The 22,472-nt window shown below is 38.4% G+C and overlaps 1 protein-coding gene across 2 annotated transcripts in view; it reads right to left on the reverse strand.

The window, feature by feature from the left end:
- Positions 1-19,661, reverse strand: part of LOC120515644 (DOMON domain-containing protein FRRS1L) — a 20,756-nt gene extending 1,095 nt beyond the window's left edge. The window contains exons 1-5 of one of the 2 annotated variants that reach the window (XR_005630677.1): positions 19,129-19,661; positions 13,008-13,092; positions 8,544-8,682; positions 4,722-4,968; positions 1,217-4,221 (exon numbers count right to left, since the gene is read on the reverse strand). Coding sequence is in view for 1 of the 2 variants with exons in the window: in XM_039736851.1 (XP_039592785.1) it covers positions 4,049-4,221; positions 4,722-4,968; positions 8,544-8,682; positions 13,008-13,092; positions 19,129-19,309 (825 nt within the window). In the remaining variant the exon portion in view is untranslated. Of the gene's footprint in view, positions 4,222-4,721; positions 4,969-8,543; positions 8,683-13,007; positions 13,093-19,128 lie in introns of both variants that reach the window. The other variant, XM_039736851.1, reaches the window with a different exon arrangement.
- Positions 19,662-22,472: the final 2,811 nt, after the last annotated feature.

Here is a 22,472-nt window from a genome sequence, read left to right on the forward strand (position 1 = left end):
AAGACCGAGTATGACTGGTCCAAAATATATGCACCAGGGTGGAAGGTTGGTCTCTATCCCCCCCACCCCCCCAAATGTTGTAACCAAACATATTCATGGATTTCAGAGATAAACCTTAATATCATTTGTGAGACAAAAACAGGATTATTCACATTATTGAATAGCAAGGAACGTGAACACTGAAGTGACCTTTTCCAACCATGCGATTCTAAACTTATCCGAGCAGCATCATTTGTGCTAATTGGTGATGCCAATGAACTCCTAGGCAAACTCGCACACCACCCCACGTTGAAATACAGAATGGCATTTTAAGACTGCCAGTTAAGCTGGCATCCCAGTAGTTGTGATTTGGGAGGAAACTAGATTACCCAGCGGAGATTGAGGCAGACACTTTCTTTCTCTGCTCTCTAGGTGTGCCTGTGATATCTGAGCTGATGTGATTAAATGCATGACTGAATTATTTCAATTTATTCGTTGTAATGTAATGCTTAAACATCAATAAAATCTATAAATGGTGCCGGACGTGTGAACTTCACAAACCACTCTTCCACCTGGAAACTGGATCATGCTTACCGTCAAGTTCCAAGCATTTTTACATTATAGATAAGAACTCTGAAAAAGGTGCTATTTACGTTAAATTAAACCGCATTGCACAGGTGCCAGTACATTACATGTAAAGGGTGAATACTTGTGTACTTACTCGTACAGAAAACAGGAACTACATTAACACATTCTTAATTTTTGATGATTTATTTCTTGTTGCATCCTTGCAGGACACTCTTTCTACCAAGTACTTTGATATTTGTGTAAACACTGCGCTTTGTTACCAATCAGACTTCTTTAAGTTGTGTCGAACACTTTCAATAAGTGCTTTCCTTAAACTGTGGGAATAATCTGCTTATTAAATTAAAGCAATACAATGTTTAAAAATGACTCAAATAAAAAAAAAATATATATATCAGTTACATCAAAAAGTCAACATGGCCTCAGCATTGGTTCCAGTAAGAACCAATTGAGATACTAAATTTCACAGTTAGGTTTTGGAATACCACACACGAAATGGGACCTGTGCTTACCCTCATTTCAACTAGTTGCTTGTTAAAGTAGTAATATTGCGACCTGGCTGGATATCAAACTCTGGTCACATCAACGTAATTGGAGGAACTTTCAGTACCATCAGAAAAAATAGACACGTGAGAAGGTGCCAACTACATACCGACAGAGACTAGAAAGAGCCAGGACTTGAGGACTCTGCAGTTGTGTGATTTAACAGTGCTAACCAGGTTATAATTTTGTCATCTTGGTCCTTATAGGTCAGTCTTTTTATTTTATTTATTCCTGTTACGGGAAAAAGTATATTTCACAGTAATATAATTTTCTCACAGTAAAAAAACATTATAATCCTAATGTGACAAATTGTAGGTACAGATCTCGTGGAAAGATTCTACATTCTACTATATAATAAGCAATGGTATCTCATCTATAATAAAATTTAAAGAGGTATTCTATATTACTAATTTTGTATTGATTCTAGTTTAAAAAGGGCCTTAGATTGCTAAAGCATTTCTGCATATTGTGAATGTTCTTAATCGTTTTTATTTAAGTAGAGCATGAACAGTACTGAAAAATCTATTCACAGAGAACATGATCCATTAACCAGTTATCAAACCATGAAATAAATAAGATGGACTAGCACTCCTGCTGAATGAGAAAATATTCTGCATTATTGATGTATCATCAAATGTTTATCATCTAGCAACTATAGACTTCATACAATAGTTCCCCCTTGTCCATATTTAAATGGAGAATGGAATTAAATGACCTTTTTGAATTGCATTAATACTGTATACTACATGATTTATACCAGATGATATTTAATTTGATTTAATAACATGATGTACTGTATCTTAACATTGTGCCTAAAACCAAAAAAAGGTTTGGGGAAATGAAACCATATAGCTTGGCTTTGTTATTTAGAGCCTTCTTACTGGGTTTGAATATAAAATGTACAGGAAAAATTTAGATACCAAGAGCCTACTGCGCGGCTCAATTGAAATTAAGTGAAACTCCACTACTGTATTTTCTGACATGGGATATTCATACAGCATCTGTTGAAAAGGCAGAAACCAACACATTAGACATTTGAAACCAGTCTGAAATGATGATGTATAAAAGTAGTACTATTACATAACAAATATAGAATATACAAGGCCTACAGAAAATATTCACCCCTTGGAAGTTTTCACATTTTTTTAACTTTGCCTTTTTGACAGTGTTCAAGAGAAAAAAAGACTTGTAATAATGAACACAGACCCCTCAAAAAGAAATCTAAATTAAGTACAAATATAAAACACTAAATAATTATTTACATACATATTTTAAAGTGACACACAACTTGTCACTGGAGCAGCCAATTGTTTTTTAAAAGTCACACAAGAGAAGTCCCATAACCCTTGTCTCTGTTTGAACTGATTGTAGTAGAAATGCACCTTACCTGGAAGGTCCAGCTTGTGGTGAATCAGAATTGTGAATTGTGGCCTAACCCACACAATGAGAGCAAAAGAACACTAAGCAGCTCCATGAAAAATTGATTGCCTCCATTCCCAGATATCGAAGTCACTGTATTTTCCTTGAAGTCTTCAATCATGAAGAAACTGAAAGAGCATGGCACAGTTGTAAATTTGCCTACAGCAGGCCTTCCTCAAAAACTGAGAGATGAGCAAGAAGACTAGTGAGGGAGGCCACCAAGGGACCTATGAGAACTTTGAAGTTACAAGCTACAGTGCATGAGAAAGGAAAGACCGGACAGACAACTACTGCTGCTTGGGTGTTTCACCAGTCACAGCTTTATTGGCAGAGTGGCAAAGACCAAGCCATTGTTTCAAAAAAAAAATGCACATGACATCTCTGCTGGAGTTTGGCCGAAGGCACATGGGGAAACTTTGAAGTCGGCTAGAAGAATGTTCAATGGAATGATAAGACCAGCTACATAGGGATGGTTTAAAAACAACAACGTTAACGTCCTGGAGCAGCCAAGTCCGAGATCTGTCTGTTTGAGAATTTGTGGCTGGACATGATGCCCATGTGACCAGACAGAGGTTGAGTAGTTTTTCAAAGGGGAATGGAAATAGACTGCAATAATAAAGTATCTATCTATCTCCAGATGTGCAAACTAATAGACATCTGTCCACACTGACTCAAAGCTGTCAGGGCTGCCAAATACTGACTTGAAAAGGTTGAATACTTATGTGATCAAATATTGTGTTTTATGTTTCTAATTAATTTAGACCACTTCGGAGAACTGTTTTTCGACTTTTGACATTAAAGAATTTTTTTTCTGTTGATAGGTGTCAAAAGAGGCAAATTTAAACCAAGTGTGATTCAATGTTGTATAATAATGTGAAAACTTCCAAGGGGACGAATACTTTTATAGACACTATAAGCAACGCTGTTAGAACTGGTAAAAAAACAGTAGAACACAATCCCTCATTTTACAGAATAAAGCAATATGAAATGGGGAATGTCTCACTCAAAATTATACCCTTATTGCAAGTACTACATTCTCTGTACATCAAAAAAAATCAAAACTTTTATAATGACTTCAGTGTTTTATATACACATTTTTTTTTTATATAAAGGCATTTTTAGATGTCACTTTGCAGACAGCAGTGACTATAATACTGCTTTACTCTTGGCTCATCGGGCTAAAAGTAGGTAAATTGATTACTCTTAACTAGTATATGCAGTCCAGTTTTACATGTATGCAGTATCACTACAGCTGATTCGCCACTTTAGCATTACCACACAGCAAGGCAAAGAATCGAGGTTGAAGAAGGAATGTAAACGTAGTCACCTGCCTCAGATTTAAGTGGAAGCCATCCCTTCTGCCATTAGAGATGCACATTTATATGGAGGTGGCAGTGATACAATCATCTGCACATCCTTTTAGGATTGGCACAATTCTGAATTTATTGGCTAGTTTCCAGTCATTCCTTGTTCTCTTATTTCCAAGATTGAAAACTTCAATAAGCTGCCGTCCCACTCCTAGTTAAGGTGTTCCCATAAGTATATAGAAGGTCAGCGCAACAATAAGCAGCAAACAGAATGGAGATGAAAATGTCTGATATGCTGCTGAAGGCATGAAGATGTCCTGATAGCTGTATATGCTAACCATGTAATCGGACACTGGAGGGGAGTCAATGTCATGCCTGGTGATTGATCCTATATCCAAAAAAACAAATAAAAATGAGAAAAAGAGATCAAAATGTGAGCACTAGGCAGTTATTATACTAAGCATACAGTATGTCTAAATTAACAACTTATCGAAACTTGGGTAATGTGATACAGTAATATAAATAGTTATTTGGAAAAAGATTTGGCAAGTGTTGGCTCTATTACAGACAGACAACTACTACCCTTTAACCAGATTTTAGTCCATCATCCATAGCAATTTTTTCTTCTTGAACCATTCAGGTTCTAATCCAGTAAGTACTGTATGTGGAGCTGAGTAAATGTGAAGTCTAGAAGAGGGGTAATCATTGGTTCTGGCAGCTCATGCTGCCTACAGATTCTAATTGAAATAAATCCTTTAATCAGAATGATCATTGTTACACAGTGTAACGTTTTCTTATTTTTAAATGTCTACCTTTTTAATAAAAAGAATTTACTGTAATTTATTATAAAACAAAGAGGCAGGTCAGAAAGTGAAGAGTTCCAATTACCTTGTATAGCTGGCCCCCAAGCAAACAAATAGTACCAGCTCAGGTGAAGATCCACAATGGTTTCCTCTCTAGGAACATAAACTGGCCGCTTGAATCTACAGGTGACTCTGTTGTTTTCAAATATTCCCTCCTCATCTCTGGCTGGGTTTCTTTTAATTTCCTTAGCCCACTGTCCAACATTATAGAAGTGGTGTATCCGAACCCTACCATTGTCATCATGCACACAGCCCATTACATCATCGCCTCCCTGAAAATAATGATGATAATAATAATAATAATAATAATATAAGCAGAACTATAGACTTGTGATCAGGTTTGATTGTGGCTTGCAGTTTAATGAAGCATAAATTATATCTTAATACATTTAATAATTAGAAAATACAAGCAGGAAAAGAAACAATGTATTAAAATAAAGAAATATCCATTATACACAAAGGAAAAAACAGAATTCCAAATAAAATCTGTAAAAAAACTATAATGAAAATAACATTACACATTCCTGAAATGTCTTTTTAGTGAAAGAGTGTATTTCTAAAGGCCTTTGGTAACTAGTACTAGTAAAATGACATCACTCCTGCAATCGCAAGAACGAACATTTTAATGGAGAGAACTCCTTTTAACCAACACATAACACATCAAGAAGTAATGTGACCGTTGTTGTCTGTAAAGGTTTTGATTTTATACCTCACCAACATATAAACATTTATATGTAAAACTTTATAGGCAATAATTTTAATTCTGAACGTCCCTACAGTTAAAGATTCAAAGTTTCATGGAGATGTATAATATACCTGTATCACTTTTTGAACTTTCAGCTTGAAAAAACAGCAGGTTTCCAGGTGAAATTAAATTTTCCATGTAAACTGTGTGCTCATTCTGAGCCTACACTAAATATCTGCAGGATGTGACCGCCTTCACTCTCTGTTTTTGGCACATCTCAGAAATCAAAGCTGACATGAAAAAATAAACTCATTCTGTTGAGAGCTAGTGCTTGCAAATGACAAAGTTATCAGTGCAGCTCACACATTTTGTTTGGCTAATTCAAGTCTTAAAACCCACCTTAATAAAAGGATAAGTGCCTATGTGTCCGTCCAGTTGCTGTGTGTGTCATTCTAAAACATGATGCATCACAAACATTTTAGTAATAAAATGCATCACATTTGTCATTTCTATACATAGTGCGTCACAAACAATAACACTGTTTTTACAAACCCCATACCAAATGGCATATAACAGAGACATATGTATTGCATGGTGCACTGCAAATCTTAATTCTGATTAGATTTCAGCCCATTGTTGACAAATGGACAGCTAGTCTACTAAACTAAATGTATAAAGCATCACCTTTAGCAACCAATGTTCTAAAACATAAGTACAGTAAAGTCAGGTCACTGATTGGCAAAGTGTTTTATATAATTACATTAGACAGCAACATAACTCCAACAAGTAGCAAAATATGGTAAACAGTGACCTGTACCGGCAAACTGCCTAAAAAGGAAATCGTATCCCGAAAGAGAAACCGAACCATGCAAGATGCTAAACCAATACTTACACAGCATTCCTTTGTGCCTCTCTCTACTGAAAAAACAACCATGTAAGACAAAACAATTACTAACACAGCAGTTCAACTGTAGATATTGATCCAATGAGACTGCCATCCCTGAAGAGGATGTATCCACCAGGTTTAGAAATTTCCTAAAGTGCTCCTTCCATATCTTTCCAATTGTACCTAAAATGTGTAAAATGTGGACACACCCTTTGTCACAGATTCTTGTTGAGCTGTGGGTGTTTGTTAGATCTTTACCCCCATGACCTGGAGTTAGAATAAGTTCACTATCAATCTTGTGTATCATAAAAGGTTACTAAAGGGGACTGGCCGCCAGAAGAGCATCCAGCCTTAAAGACGTCTGCTCCAATGCCCCTTTGAAAGTGACACCAGCCAACATTGAGGAACCTTGAACTCGGAAATGGCCATTTAAACCTGTGATAACGTGTGGTATCATGTGCAAGATGTTTCCAGTGTCACAAAGTGGACACTTGGTGGCAATATTACTCCCCTTTTCCCCAACAGACAAACACACTGGACACGGGTTAAAAGCACTAAGAATATTTTACTTCTTTTATAGTGCTTCCAAAGCACCACAATAAACACAAACACCGCTCAACAATACAATTCTCCTCCACACCTCCCAGCAAGCTCTGTTACACTCCCTCCCAACTCTGGCTCCCTTGCTGGATTTCCCATAGTCCTTTATATAGTTCTTGACCCGGAACTGCTTCTCCTCTTCTGTTCACATGATTTGTCAACACTTCCGGGTCAGATGGAGAATTACAGTTTTCTACTTCTAGCCCGGAAGTACTCCCAAATCTTGGAGACGGAAGGACATATCTAAAGTATAAGCCCTCATGTCTCCCAGCAGCGTCACCTGGCGGCACCCACGGTACCCAGCAGGGCTGTGAAGCCGAACTACAACGTCCATGATGCCCTGCGGGAATCCGGGCCATCTGGTGTTTTGGGGGAGGCAGTGTCCCTGAATAGGTGCCTTCTCCCATCTTCTCTTCGGGCGTCTTGGCCAGGTTGAGCAGCTGGCCGTCCCCTACACCAGGTATGGAGATCTGAGGCTGCAGCTGTATGTACTGCTGTCATTGAATTTGAAGAATGAGAGTTGAGCTTGTATACCCGGAGTTAAGGTAAGTCTGCTTATCGCATGCAGAGGTCTCAGTTAAGATGGCATCTTGTCTCCTTTACTAATCAAGACGTTCATGGACAGTATGCCAAGGAGCAGCTGAATCTTGGAGAGTATCCATCTGTAGACCAAAGGTATTCTGTTTATGGTCCACGCTGTTCTTTTAGCCTTGTAATGCTGTGATCTTTGGTGTAAACTGGAAGAGTTTGCGGGAGAAGCATCTATTTGTAGAGCCATAGTGCCATTGATGTCCGTGCAGATTTAGAACAGCAGTTCTAAGGTGGAAGTGTTACAGTTGTGATGGACGGCCGGCAGCTCATCCTGGCCGACACATCCAAGACGCTAGATGGCATCTTCCCTGAAGCCTAGAGGTGTCCCAGATTCCCGCAGGGCATCATGGAAGATGGAGTTTGGCTTCACAGTCCTGCTGGGTGCCGTGGGTGCTGCTGTGTGACGCTGCAGGGAGACGCAAGGATTTTTATTTGCCCTATAGCCCGGAAGTACTCCCAAGTCACAAGGATGTAAGAACAGAAGCAAATATTTCTCTTTTCTTCAGAGCTCTGCAGAATCTGTTTTCTTTGTACTATGACTATGAGTTCAAAAAATAATAGATTTTAGTGGAATCCCATTAGGGGTGCAAACCCAGAAAGACATCTGTTTATTCCTTAGTAATGTAAACTTTTAACAAGTGTGTAGCTCATTATTCATGGTAAAACAACTGACTTCAAAGTGAATTGGCCACTTAAGCTGCCATTGTGTAGTAATTTTTGAAATATACATGAATGAATCTTGAGAGAGCTCAAATATGGCAAAGTAAAATGACAAAGCCAGTGACTGACTGTAGGAAAAATATTTTTAAAGGCTAAAAACGTATAATGAAATTCAGATGGAAAATCAACAACACATACAGTACAACAACCATATAATTAAAATACTCTATATTGAGTAAGATACATTTGACTTAAAATGATAAAATGTGCCTGGTAATACACACAGTATACCTGTGTTATTTTTAATTTGGACCTATAATAAATCATTTCTAAGGTTGCAAATTTGTGAAAAAATACAAACAAAAAAAAAACCTAAATGTTTGAAATGTCATTTTAAATTTATACACAACAGAAATGAAACTCACCATCTTTTTGTCAGAAGAAAACCCTACTGCCACCCAGCCATCTGTGTCAGCACTGAGCTCAAACTCAACATCCGCACCGATTCTGCGGTAACTTAGAAAATAATCGCAAGTCTCAGCATCACAGCCTGGTTTCCCATATCTGTTCAAAAGCAAAATGAAAGCAGTAAGGAATGCTTGATTAAGTATTTGCTGCAGAGCAATATATGATTTAAGAACCAAAGCATTTAAGAAGGAAAAAGTAAATTTTAAAATTAATCCAAGAAAGCTGTAAAGCAAAGATGCCAACAGTTTTGTTAGTGAAAATACTATTACAACCAGGGTTGTTTTCGTTATGTAAACCTACCGTAGATACTCGCCTATTAGTCGACCTCGCAGATAAGTCAAGTGTATTGTTTAAGCCAAAAATTATGAAATTTGTTATAAGTCGTATGTAAATGTATGTTTGTATATAATTTGTTATAAGTTGAGGGTAAAGCTTGACAGCCTATCAAATTCTTTGAATTTCATAATTATACCCAATGTACCTGGGCCCAGACTTTCAACATTTTAATCTTTGAAGAATTTTAGTAAGCCAAAATTAAAATTCCAAAAACATTTTTATTCATTTACTTACAGTTAGAGTATTTCAATTAAATTCGTATTCAAATCCCTCGAATATAATAGTGGCCCCAAGTGTCTTCTTCAAATCCTTTAAAGTCTGACTCTTGTTGGGATCAGAGCTTAAAATCGCAGCCTGACATCCCAATTATACTGAATGTGGGTGGAGTTGTCGGGGTTTTGGGGGGTGGAGTTTTGGGATCGAGTGTTTGTTGACGGCGTGGTGGGGCTCTTGTGTTTTTGGTCTCTGTTAAGTTAAAACAGGCACCTTAAAAAGAAGGAGATAATAAAGTCAACCATTGAGCAGTCAAGCCTTGTGTGTCACTCCCTGCTGTAAATTAGGAGAAGGGAACATAGGGACGGGGTTTAACCCCAGAGCATGTTGCTCTGGCCCTGGAGCTTCACACCACTGGACAGAAGGAGAAGCTCCCCTGCGTCACCCCGACCACGGTCCGGAGACAGGCAGGAAAGGTAACACTGGGGGCTCGTCCGGGATTATTCCTGCCAGCACTAGTGAGTGACACAAAGCTTGTAAAACTGAAAGAAAATTGGTGCATTCTCTCGGTGGAGTGTGTAACTAGGAAACTGAATGGCGACAAAACTAGGGGTAGACGCTGACCTGGAAGCGGAGTTTTCCAAAGCCACCGCAATTAGCACCAACCCCTTTAGGACATCGCCCACGCAAGAGGAAACTATGTCCCACCGTTTTCCACTAGTAAACTGGGAGAAAAGTGTCGAGGATGGGATTGTCGGACGCGAACGTGAGCGCCATTGTAACCCTTTCGTACAGATGGCGTGGACCGAACTCCGAGAACATGCGGACTCGGCCACTATAAAGAAGAGAGATCCAGGCATGCCTGATGCTGAAATCGCCCAACTGTTTACCTCAGACACTGTTTAAAGAATTATTTAATGAAATTAGTGTTGCCCCGTGGATAAGTTGACTTTGTGTTTTTGAATGAATTTTAAGGCATAAATTTTTCGACTCATACATGAGTATCTACGGTAATTTTTTAGGTTGAATTTATCAGTTCTGTTTTTGCTTTTGTTTTTGTATGTTTTCTTTATTTAATAGTGTGTTTATTCTGTAATGTTGTATTATTTTAATATTGTTTGTATTAGTGTGCATTGTTTTGTTTTTTTTCTAATTGTCCTGTCACGTGTACACCCCATGAGGTATGGCCACCTGATGATGCAGTTGGGTGACTGCCCCAGCCAGTATTTAAGGAGAGCGTTTTGGTGATTTCTGCTTTTAACTTGCAATTATTGTGATTCTTAGTGGAATTTACTGTCTTTGACCTCTGCTTCATCTTATGATACTGTTATTGGATTTGTTTGCTTCAGGTTTGCCTTTTGGAAAAAACTGTTTTTGCCTTGTTTTCCACCAATGTACTTACTAACCAATTAAGAAAGACCATTGCAGGGAATATTCACTTACACACCTACACTCTCTCAGGACAGTGTAATACTCTTCTGCCTACGATCCCTATAGTAGTACATGGGTGAAGACAGACAAAATGAAAAATGATAGTTTATTGATTAATTTATTTCTGCTATCCTGGATGAGAGGTGGACATGTTTAATGAAGTAGCCCACATATCTCCATGTCCTTTTTTTTTTTTTTTCCCCAGCAGGTAAGAACAGTTATGCAACAGCTGAGCACTTCTTTTTGTGTAATCTATGTCAACAGGAACACTAAACTATGTGGTTTACTGGTACAATTATACTGTATTTCCACAAAAGAATTTGTCAATTGATTGACTGTATAAAAGAAAAATATACTATACATCATGGGATAAATTGCCTTGTGATAATGCACTCTCTGAAATATTTACTGCTACTGGCAGCAGATTCAAAAATCTTATTTCACAAAATGTGGAAGCTCTTTGTAATTCACAATGTGTGCTGCCCTGATGGCTAAAAGAAGTACTGTTTTGCAACTCACACACCATCGCCTCCCATTCCCAAGCCCAAAACATATTTTACTTCAACATTTTGAGTTTTCAACAGATTTAAACTTTTTCGCATTCCATAAACATATCTTGACCACTTTTAAAGTGATGTTTTATCAGTATGCATCTGTCTGTCAGGATATAACCATATGAACCTGATAATTAAAAAACAAGTCACTCAGTCCAGATGACGACTGGCAGCTTTATTAGCATTTGTAGGATATGGCCGACCTTTCATCCCGGCCAATACCCCCAGGCCGCCAGGTCTAGCCCTGCATGCAACATAGAGGTACCCCGAGTTCCAGCAGGGCATCATGGACAGTGGAGTTTTTCATCACAGCCCTGCTGGATACCATGGGGACCTCCAGGGGATGCTGCAGGAAGGCACAGAGACTTTTGACCCGGAAGTGATATGAGATCACATGGACTGGGGATTGGCAACACTTCTGGGTCAGGGACTATAAGACTGAGAGAGACACTAGAGCGTTGAGCTGAGCTGGGTGGCAGGGTGGCAACGTGTCTGGGAGTTGGAGGAATTGATTATTGTAGGAGTATTGTTTATATGTATGAGTATTGTGGAGTGTAGGGTGCTTTGTGCACAGTATTATATAATAAATAATATTTGGACTTTGGTGTCTGGCGTCTGATCCGAGGGTTCAAGGGAGCGATATAGCCTCCTATCAGTTTTACAATGTGTGACAATCTTTAGTATTATCACTTCAGGGGATTATGCTCTACAGAGATGATAATCTTATATTTTTGCACACATTAGCCTGCAATATTTTACATCTAAAATCAGTTTTATGGAGGGAAAGTCCTGTACTGGACACGTCGGATGTGGGCGTATTATGAAGATTCTCTTTAAATGTGGTTTTCTTGTTGGCATTGAAATAATGCATAAGCTTCCTGCTCTCTCTCCCTGGTTAGTTGGGGAGAGAATGCAGAGAGACACTTACTTCTCTCTCCGGTTGATGCAGCCATGCTCACTATGTCTCCCAAATCTCCATTTTTTATTTTTTATTTTAAGTACTGTATTTGAGTCCAAGTACCAAAAAGGGTTTTCCTGTGGCCCTGAAGTATCCCACAGCCTGCAGATTTCTTTTAACCAACTTGTGGATTTGAGGTAGATTACTGCAGTTGATGATGACTGAACCTCATTTAATCTGTCAAATCAGAAATCCACTGCAATAGTTATTGTCTTTCGAAGAACTACAGCAATATTTTAAAAAATATCAAATTTCTACACTTATTTTAAATTTTTATGCTTAATTTTAATTTATATTCCTGTTTATTCCATTGTTTCAGTGTATCTGTGAATGAAAAATTATTTCCTGCTGCTGCAGGACTGAAAGTAATACAATAACAATTTACTGCAGAAACTTGTTAAAAAATTAGTTTGAATTCTCTTTAGTTTTGCTGTTTATGGGAGTAGCATTATTATTAGTATTTATAATTAATGAATTTACATAACCTTTCCCTTACTTAATTTTTGCCCCCCCAAAAAAAAACAAACTAGCTGTTGCTGGCTTACTTTGTTGTCTTTGTGCCAATTTGAGGGAAAAAAAGTATTGACTACCTAATTACAACAAACTGCAGGTATATATTTTCTGCTTCTTCTAGACTTGCCAGTTTTAAATCCAAAATATAAATATTGTCTCTTCAACGTATTCAACCTACAGTTTTTCTCTTTGTAAACTGGGGGAAAAAGTGAACTACTAAGTAAACACTTGCAATTAAACTGATCCATTTAATCTTTGAGCCGTTACATTCGCACAACTGACCATGTGAGTGTGACTAATGGAAATAAGCAATACTGCCAAAACTAATCAGTAATTCATCTGAGGATTTTGAATAAGCACGCGTGCGCACACACACACACACACACACACACACTAATGATAGTGTTCTCTCTTACCTGAAACATCCTTTTGTTATTCCACAGTCGCTTACTTTAATCCGTGCAAAAGGATCCACAGGAGGTGCAGTAGGGAATGGATAACCTGGTGTTATAAAGAGATACATAAATAACTATATTGTTCTGGGACCTACAATAGGAAGTTGTCATGATGAAAAGGGTTATATTATCATCATGTGCACAGAACAGACACTACAGCTTATCGGAATGGAATTGAAGAAATCTAAACAAACTGAGAGGAAGAATAAAAATTACTGCCAAAATTGGTACTAATGGAAGATGTCATAAATGCGATCATTGGTAAGCTCCAAAGAATCAAAATAAAGCAAAATCGGGTGGAATCACTCAAAAGGAGTTTCACATGGTCCTTTGGCCACTTATATAGTCCATCACTAAATGGGCTTTCTTAAACAGCATGGTACTGTAGGTGTTAGCACTGCTGCCTCACAGCGCCACAGTCCTGGGTTTAAATACTGCTCATTCTCCCTGGTCACCCCATGTCAGTTGATAAATTTGTCCAGGTACTCCTTTTTTTTTTTTTTTTTCCCCCTCTGCTTTTCTTCCATATCCCAAAAGCATTCAAGCAGACCATTTAGTGACTCTAATTTAGCCTGGTATGAGAGAGAGTTGATGTGTACGAGTGTATTCAACAGTGGACTCTCTTCTGACCTGCATATGAGCCTGAACAGGCTTCAATCAATGTGAATATGAACTGGATTAAATGGGTTCAAAGATGGGTGAATGGATAATAACACTGTATACATACCCCCTACCAGCACAGTAGCAAAGGATTTGAACTTGTGACTCCTGCAAAAATAATTTGCTGCTGAAAATCTAAAGGGCACATTAAAAGAAACCTAAACCTGCACAGGAAAAAAATTATGTATCCTAATGAAACACTTCATAGGTTTTAAAATTATTGTTGTGTGACAGCACAGCATTTTTTTGCTAAAGATTTGCTGCTGCTTATTTAGCAGTTTGACTGAATAAGCAGTTTAGCATTATTATATAAAGCAATTTCTAAAACCAAACCCTTTATGTTTTGGCACACTGCAGAACACAAGGCAGTTAACAAGCTTTTTAATGAGGAGTGAATTCTGCAGAGTCCTAATTACAGAAGAACAGGGAGTGATATGTACAAATAAAAAAAATTGACTTACAATTTTAAAGTACAAGATTATAAATTCATAGTAGTGTGCAAACACGATCAGATTTCTTTTATAAGTTTATTTAAATGTGATATTTCTAAGTTGCGTGTGTTAAATAATGGACAAATCTCGCCTAGTGAGGTTACATTTGTTTAACAGTTTGACATCAGCATTTAATTTTAGACTCTGATGGAAATTATCTATTTTCTTCATATTTCACTCCTCTATTTAAAAGTACTTCAAACATTTTCCTCATCTTGCACCTTTCTCCATGCCGGAAAAAATATTGCTCAATTTCAAGGACTTGGACACCATCTCTGCAATATATAAAATTATTTAACAGTCCCTCCCTTTTAAAGATCCAAAAGGACAATGGGAAACAGATCTCTTAATCAATATATCAGAAAAGGAGTGGAAAATAGCAATGCAGAGAATTCACTTGAGCTCCATATGCGCAAAGCATACAATTATTCAACTCAAAATTATATATCGAGCACATCTGTCTCACTTAAAACTCTCCAAAATGTTTCCAGGGCAGGATCCAACCTGCAAACACTGCAATCAAGTCCCAGCCTCACTGGGTCACATGTTTTGGGCCTGCACCAAATTAACATCATTCTGGACCAAAATTTTTAAGTGCCTTTCAGAAAGCTTTGGTGTCACAATCCCTCCTAACCCATTAACAGCTGTGTTTGGTGTTCTTCCAGATGGGTTTAAAGTGGAGAAGGACAAACAAACTGTGATTGCATGCACTACACTTTTGGCACGTAGACTTATTTTGCTAAACTGGAAGAATCCTAACTCTCTCTTTCTAAGTCAGTGGGAAACCGATATTTTATACTATTTGAATTTGGAAAAAAATCAAATATTCAGTTAGAGGATCTGTACAGAATTTTTTCAAAACCTGGCAGGATCTAGTCAGTAACATTGTAGAATAAGCATTTAAAGCACCGAGGAAGCAATTATCTCCAAATTTCTTTTTCTTCTCCATTCATCTCTATTGGCCTATTAAACTCATCAATTTAGGTATGTTTACAGGCCTTAAGTTTTACTCTGTTGGCCATGCGCTCTCTCTCTCTCTCTCTCTCTCTCTCTCTCTCTCTCTCTCTCTCTCTCTCTCTCTCTCTCAGGGCCAGGGAGCAACTTGTTTTCAATCCTATTTTTTGTAAAAATTGATCTATTTGTATGGAATAATGATAATAAAATTAATAAAATTGAAAAAAAAAACTTCAAACATATATTTTTACATTTCTAAATTATCAATGCAGAGTTATGCTATTTTAAAAATTATAAGATTCCATTAACTCTGTGAATTTCAGCAGGTTTCACTCCATGTTGTGCCCAAAGAAATCTCACTACAGAGCCTTTTTCAGCCGTCTTGCAATCTCACAGCATGGCGTCCATGTTCATTTGACCTTGGCTTTAACTAGACTAACAGCAGAGCACTTACACTGTGAATGTTCGAATTACCTATAAGCCATTGTGAACATTTTGTATTGTTTCAGTTTTTATTTGTTGCAGTTACCAAATAATTTTTAAATTGCCTTTACTTTTGATCTTTGTACAAATGTTTGAATTTCTTTGAAATATAGGAGAATGGATTGGTGTATGGATGTAAATCTCAATCACGAACACCTTTTTCTGAACCCAAAATAAGAGAATAAAGAAGGTTAGCTGTTTAAACAATTAGAGAAATCAAATGTAAAACTGACCTACTGATTTGTGAAATCGGTTGGAAAGAAAACTTGAAGCCACAGTGGGGCACTGGACTAAACTGGAGATTCCTGCCCTTTAGAAAATAATTTTGAACTTTTAATTTTCTTAAACTTCATAAATGTCATGAAAGGTCAAAATTTTGCAAAATATGAATATAAGCTCGATGAGGTTTGTAGAAGTGTGACTAAGGATGAGTAGGTACAATCGTGTACAAAGTCCTGGATGTAGCTAACAATTCAGATAACTGCAAGCACATCACCAAAGCATTTCACAGACTGATTTGGCAGGATCCAATATTCAAAGAGAAGGAGATGGAGTAGTGCTTGAGATTCCTCCACGAGATACCGTTCGGTCTTGTTAATATACAGTTGATGGCACTGCACCTTTCTCCAGATATCGGCCCCACTGAGTCAATGAAGCAAGTATTTCATTTACTGGAGTAATGTAACTAGTGGTGGTTTTATTAAAGTAGGTATTGCAAAATAATCATGAAATAAATGTATTTATTTGTGCAACGTGCCTTGTGTGAGTGCATGTCGACATCCATTAAAAATTGGTTCCAACTTGTATTTGTTTAATTTCTGTGTGAGTACCTATATTTCCTGAGTGAAGGGTGGTGGCCAAATAAGACTGATGTTAGTCCTTGATCTTTTGTTAAGCAGGTGGATGATTTCAGATTCTTCCAGGGACGCAGCTCTCTGTGCCCCAGAAACTCCCACATTTGTTGGCAGTGATTTAGTATTGTTTTAGGTTTTTTAATCTAATGTGAATGGATGATCGTTGTCGTACTATTTCACATTCATGCCAATGGTTCACAATTCACACCTGCCATTAACGTAATTACAGGTAAGTTAGTGTGACTTAAGTGAGATGGCAACTTCAACAAGAACTTCAGAAATCGAAGAAAATTTGGTAATTTCTTTTAATGAAACATCATTCATCAATCATTCACTTGAAGAAGAAAAAAATAAAAGAGCTTGGACTGGACTGACCTGACTTAAGAATTTAGCAGCAGCCAAGTGATCAAGGACAAGCTTACAGCCAGGACTTTTTCCTGCTCTTGTTATGACAAATGGAGTTGGCTAACTGGATATGGTGGAAGTAATGTCATATTTTGCTTTCCCTATTTGCTGTTTCAAAGTGTCACAGTTTTATGGACAATGACGGAAGTATGAGACCTAAAACATCTTTCTGAAAAATGCAAGTGGCATGAAAGTAGCTGCAGTCATCTAGAACTCTGGAAATAATAGTGGAACGCGCTTGGGTCTGAACCTGAGATGGGCCAGCTCTGCAGGTGGCTGAAACCTGTCTGAAGAGGATATGACTACCTGGAGAAGCTGGCATAAACACAGCTCTGCGTTTGCAATGTTACAGCACTTTGGATGTATCTCCTGGCTACTAACGTCCACCTGCCCTGATGAGTGGTCGCCAGGGAGCCTTGCAAGGCTGGAGGATAGGGGGCATAAGAGTTACCTCTGAGGCACAGAGGGGCAGACAAAGGGGCAAGGCAGCTTGGAGATGCCACTAAAGTGCTCACTAAGTGCTGTGTCTACAAATTCTGATCTTGGAGCCTCTTTTACCAGCTTTTCTGGTAGGCCTTTGAGCAGTTGATCACATGTATGAGACATATGTTTGTGGTTAATAAGATGGTGGTGTGCCTTGAGATGATTTTGGTTACAAAAAGTGTGCTGCTAGAGAAAAAAAGGTTGGGAAAAACTGGTGTAGACAACAGTATGAGGCAAATTTGTTTAGCAGGCTTAGTGAAATGACTCAATTTAGGCAGAAAGTAATTGAGACATTTTCAGGTCTGATGGAAAGGAGGGCAAAATATATGTTAAAGGAAATATAGTTATACTGATAGTAAATGCAGATTAAGATTTAGTTTGGACTTGTCCTGTGAGTGTAGTACAAGATAGGTTTTTTTTGGGGGTGAGTTATGTTTTAAATTGTGGGGGTCTGTGGATCTTACAATAATGTGAATTAGTGCCCAGGTGTGGTAAGCCTGTCAAACCTGCACAGGAAACGGCAAACTGGTAGCAAGTGCAGAATAAAATTAGGGTGGGGTTGACTCTGTGGGTGTGCTAAATGATAAACTGTGATGCAAGACTTGAGAAAAATCAGTGGACTAGTGATTGTATGATGTAGATTTATGGAATACGGTGGAAATGGTCAAGGACTGGGCACGCTATTAGCAGAGCCAGAATAAGATTTGGATTGGATCTATGCTATGGATATATGTTATAGGACAGACTGAAGTCCACATTATTGGAAGATTACAGAGGTAGGGAGTGTGGACATTTATGGGATGGGCTTTGCCGAATGGGGAGCTGGGCAAGTTGGCAGAGGATTGGGCAATTTAGAGACAGGTGTATAACATTAGTGTAGCTGGTGCACCTGTTCCTTTCCACATTTATAGGGCAAGTTATGGAAAGAAAAAGGAGATTGTAGATGTCATGGACTGAAGTTTTGGAGCAAAGTAAAAATGTGGAAGCTGGCATCAGATTGGGAAGCATGGTGAAAGCTATAATACATTTTAGCCTGGATTTGTCGAATGGGTCTTGTGCTGGACAGGCCAAGATGTGCATTGACACCACGAGAGATGAGAGAATGACCAGATAGATATGAAAGGCACTATATAATAAGTGCTGCTTCAGTTTGTGCCCCCAAAAACTGCAGGACCGCCCATAGTGTTTTTCTGTTTGTTTTGTTTTGTTTTTTTTTTTATTTTAACCAGCTGCCACTGAATGTAACTTCTGATCATCATATAAGCTTGAACAGATCCAGCCATTGGCACCCTCCAGGACTGAGCTGCCCACTCGTGCTAACAGTCCAATGAATGGTGCTCTTTTAGTGAGATGGAGAATTTCAAGCTCTTCTTCACACTTGTACCAACAATGAACACTGTGTACCACTTCCAGTGCTCTTTAGTCTAATGTCGAAAAGCAAACGAATACCAGCCCTCTATTGAGATTTTAATCACAAACGAGTTAGGAATATTCTACAGACTTCAGGAATTTAATCCGCATCACGAAAACCTTTAGGTCCATAACACATCATGACCACATTTATGAGTGAACAACAAAAAACCCAAATAATTTTACATCCCATTTTAAAATACCTTCTCTGTAATTAGCCGGTCACAAAATAGAAACCCTCCGACCCGCTCCTCCTGGCCTTTTCCCAGCGCACAGTCGCCAACTGCAATTATGCTAGGATCGCAAAGGCGGCGTTAGCATCGCGCACTCGGCTTGGCTCACCTTCTTGGCTTAGGTATCGGGATTCGAAGAGCTCGGCGGCGAAGGTGCTGTAAGAATCTTGATGTGGCTCCTCGAAGGTTGGCTCTCCTGGATCTCCGTGGCCGCTGCGGGGCGCCCCGTCTTCGGCCGGGTTACCCAGGGAGCCTCCGACGCGTAGCAGCAGCAGAAGCGGCAGGAACATGGCCAGTCGCGGGGACAGGGATGACAATGACGAGTCCGGAGAAGCGAATGAAGGGGATAGGGCGTCGTCTGCTGCTGCACTCAGCCCCACATTGCTTTGGCCATGGCCTAAACAAAAAACAGACGCTCAAACAGCAGCATCTCTCCCTTCACAACGTCACGAGCAGGAGGCTTCGCGAAGGCGACAAACTGATGTCCGCGTGCACGCGCAGCGCGCCGCCGAGCTCTCGGCCTCCTGGCTGGCTTACTCCCGCTGTGGCGCTTCCCGTCCGGATATTTTTATGTAAATTAAAACGGACATGCGACGATGATGTCCGAGAGGACAAATTATAAATGCAAAACAACCATTTCTATAGGTGGAGCCTTTGCCACACTCAACATATTTACGTGCGTTGGCTAGGGGGCGTTGGAAAATAAATGCATTCTAGAACACCCCCGTGAGGACTGAAAGTCATATGTAGATTGCATTGGGTATCCTCACTTAAACAAACTCGGTTATCTAATATGATTGATTATTTAACATCCTAAAAAGAAACTGGCTGTTTTAAAGATGTGGGAAGAAAAAAAGTATTACACAAGAAGTGCGTAGGGATTCGAATCGGTGTTAGCCAGCGACCAACCTGAGTAAACGGAAAGCAAGAAAGTCTCAGAAACGGAACCAATAAGTGATTTAGGTTAGAACTGAATAAGACTTCACGAGACCCCGTGTGAGCTATGGCGAGAATTCAGTTGTGTCGCGTTATATATGTGTGAGCAGTCCGGGTGCTCTCTGATATTGGAACGGAAAAGGGTGAGGCACAGGATTTGATGACCAGTGCGACAACCTTGTTCTCTGTCCGGCGCCCTGTGTCCGCAGCTACTAGGCTGGAACTAAACGACATTCAGCGATTTGCCTTGGTTAAGCATACAGCAATAAAGATCTTAAGTGCTTGCATTGGGAAATATAACATTAATTTTAATTCGTATGCATATAGCACACAGTTATACCTTTCTTTTAGACCAAATGCCGTTTATCTGATGGTGTCATTTATTGTGTCAGTGAGTTAATTAAAGGTGTGGATCGATGAGAACTACTTGTCTCTGAAAACAGAAAAAAAGATGTTATTTATGGGTTGGGGTGATGATGACTGAGACATTTTGTCACATTTTCAACTGGTTTGATTCAACCATCGGTTTTACAGAATCGGCGCTATTCTAAGGTCTTTTCTTTGACAATAGCATGTCATTTAAAGCATAAATTATAAAACTATCCAAAAACGTGTTTTTTTTATCTTAAAAAAATGTTGAAAAATTAATGCTTTCTAAATATCATGTATGTTGAAAAATAATTTTGTACATTTATTTCTAGTAGGACTGTCTACTGCAATATGTTATTCACTGGCTGTTGAAATAGTTGTTTATGTAGCTTTCAGTTAATTCAAAATTTTGCTTCAAGAATTATTACAAGAACGAAAAAGTACAAACACATAACACGGGTTCTCAGGTCCTTGGTCCTTGCTCCCAGTAAAGCTTAGAGCTGATTAGCTTTAAATGGCCAAGCTTACTTATTTAAATGTATCAGAGTTGGGAGTAATGTGGTAATGATACTTTTTTTTTTTTTAATTTATTAAAAGCAAGAATCATTTCGTACAAGAAAGTCAAACTTAACAAAACTAAATTCAATTCTACCTCCACCTAAGAGAAAGAGCCAGAACAAAACTTTGAGCAGAAAAGTGGGATTAGAATCCCTTTCCCCCCAATATAAAAGTTTATCATAAAATATTATTGATTTATTAGATCCTGCCAGGTTTTAAAAAAGTTTTGAACAGATTCTCTAAGTGAAAATTTGGATTTTTTTGCAATTTCAAATTGTAAATAACATCAGTTACCCACTGACTTAAAAAGTTGGGCTATGATTCTTCCAGTTGAGTAAGGTAAGTCTGCATGCTAATAGTGAAGTAAAGGCAGTTACAGTTTGTTTGTCCACCATTTTAAGCCCATGTGGGAGTCCACCAAACACAGCTGTTAATGTATTAGGAGGGATTGTGACTCCAAGGCTGTCTGACAGGCATTTAAAGATTTTGGTCCAGAATGACGTTAATTTGGTACACGCCCAAAACATGTGGCCCAGTGAGGTTGGAGCTCGATTGCAGTGTTCACAGTTGCCCTGGACACATTTTGGACAATTTTAAATGAGATAGATATTTCAATAAAAGATTTTTAGTTTAATAATGGAATGATTTGCATATATGGAGCTCAAGCTAATTCTGTGCGTGCCTGCTTTCCACTCCTTTTCTGAAATGTTGACTAAGAGATCCTTTTCCCAATGTACTCTGGGATCTTTGAAGGGAAGGGACTTTAAAATGTTTTATATATTATAGAAATGCTGTCTGAGTCCTCAAGAGTGATCAATATTCCTTCTGAAATAGTTGGGAAGCATGGAAAATCGGGTAGATTTTGTTTAGCAAAGTTTCTAATTTGGAAATAAAGGAAAAATTGTGTTGACACGTTATGTAATAGTATTACTTTATGTCAGATGTAATGCAAGTACTTTTGAAAAGTCCACCTTAATAAAAGGATAAGTGTGTCTGTTTATCTGTGTCCATCAAGTTGCTCTGTCTCTCCAATTCCAGTAGATCTCACATCATAAACATTAACACTGGTTTTACAAAATGGCATATAACAGAGACGCATGCATTGCATGATGCACTGCAGACATTAATATCAAGGTCTCCGTTGATTATTTAGATTTCAACTCATCTAAGATGGGAAGCACAGCTAGTAAGTAATAATATTACCATTACCTTTTCAACAGACTACTTAAAGTCCACACTGATTTTCGTTTTCCCAATGTATTAGCAACAGTACCCAGCAGACACTGTACCTTTTACTATTTTGTTATATGCAGTCATCAGTCACAAAACAGTTGTAACCCAACAAAATATAGATGTCAGTGCTCAAAGCAAGCCTGCTATTGCACCTTCTCTGTTACAAAAACATACTGCTTTGTATATTGTGGTGGACTTGCAGCATGTATCTAGTCTGGAGATTTGGGAATACTCTGGTCTAATTTAAGAGCGATAACTTAATAATAAATGTCTTTTATTTATTTATTGCCTTGTTGTCATTATATTGAATATAGATATAATTGGTATTGCATGATTGCCTGTGAGGGCACATTCAAT

The sequence above is a fragment of the Polypterus senegalus genome, chromosome 15, assembly GCF_016835505.1.
Source record: "Polypterus senegalus isolate Bchr_013 chromosome 15, ASM1683550v1, whole genome shotgun sequence".
Classification (NCBI taxonomy): Eukaryota; Metazoa; Chordata; class Cladistia; order Polypteriformes; family Polypteridae; genus Polypterus; species Polypterus senegalus.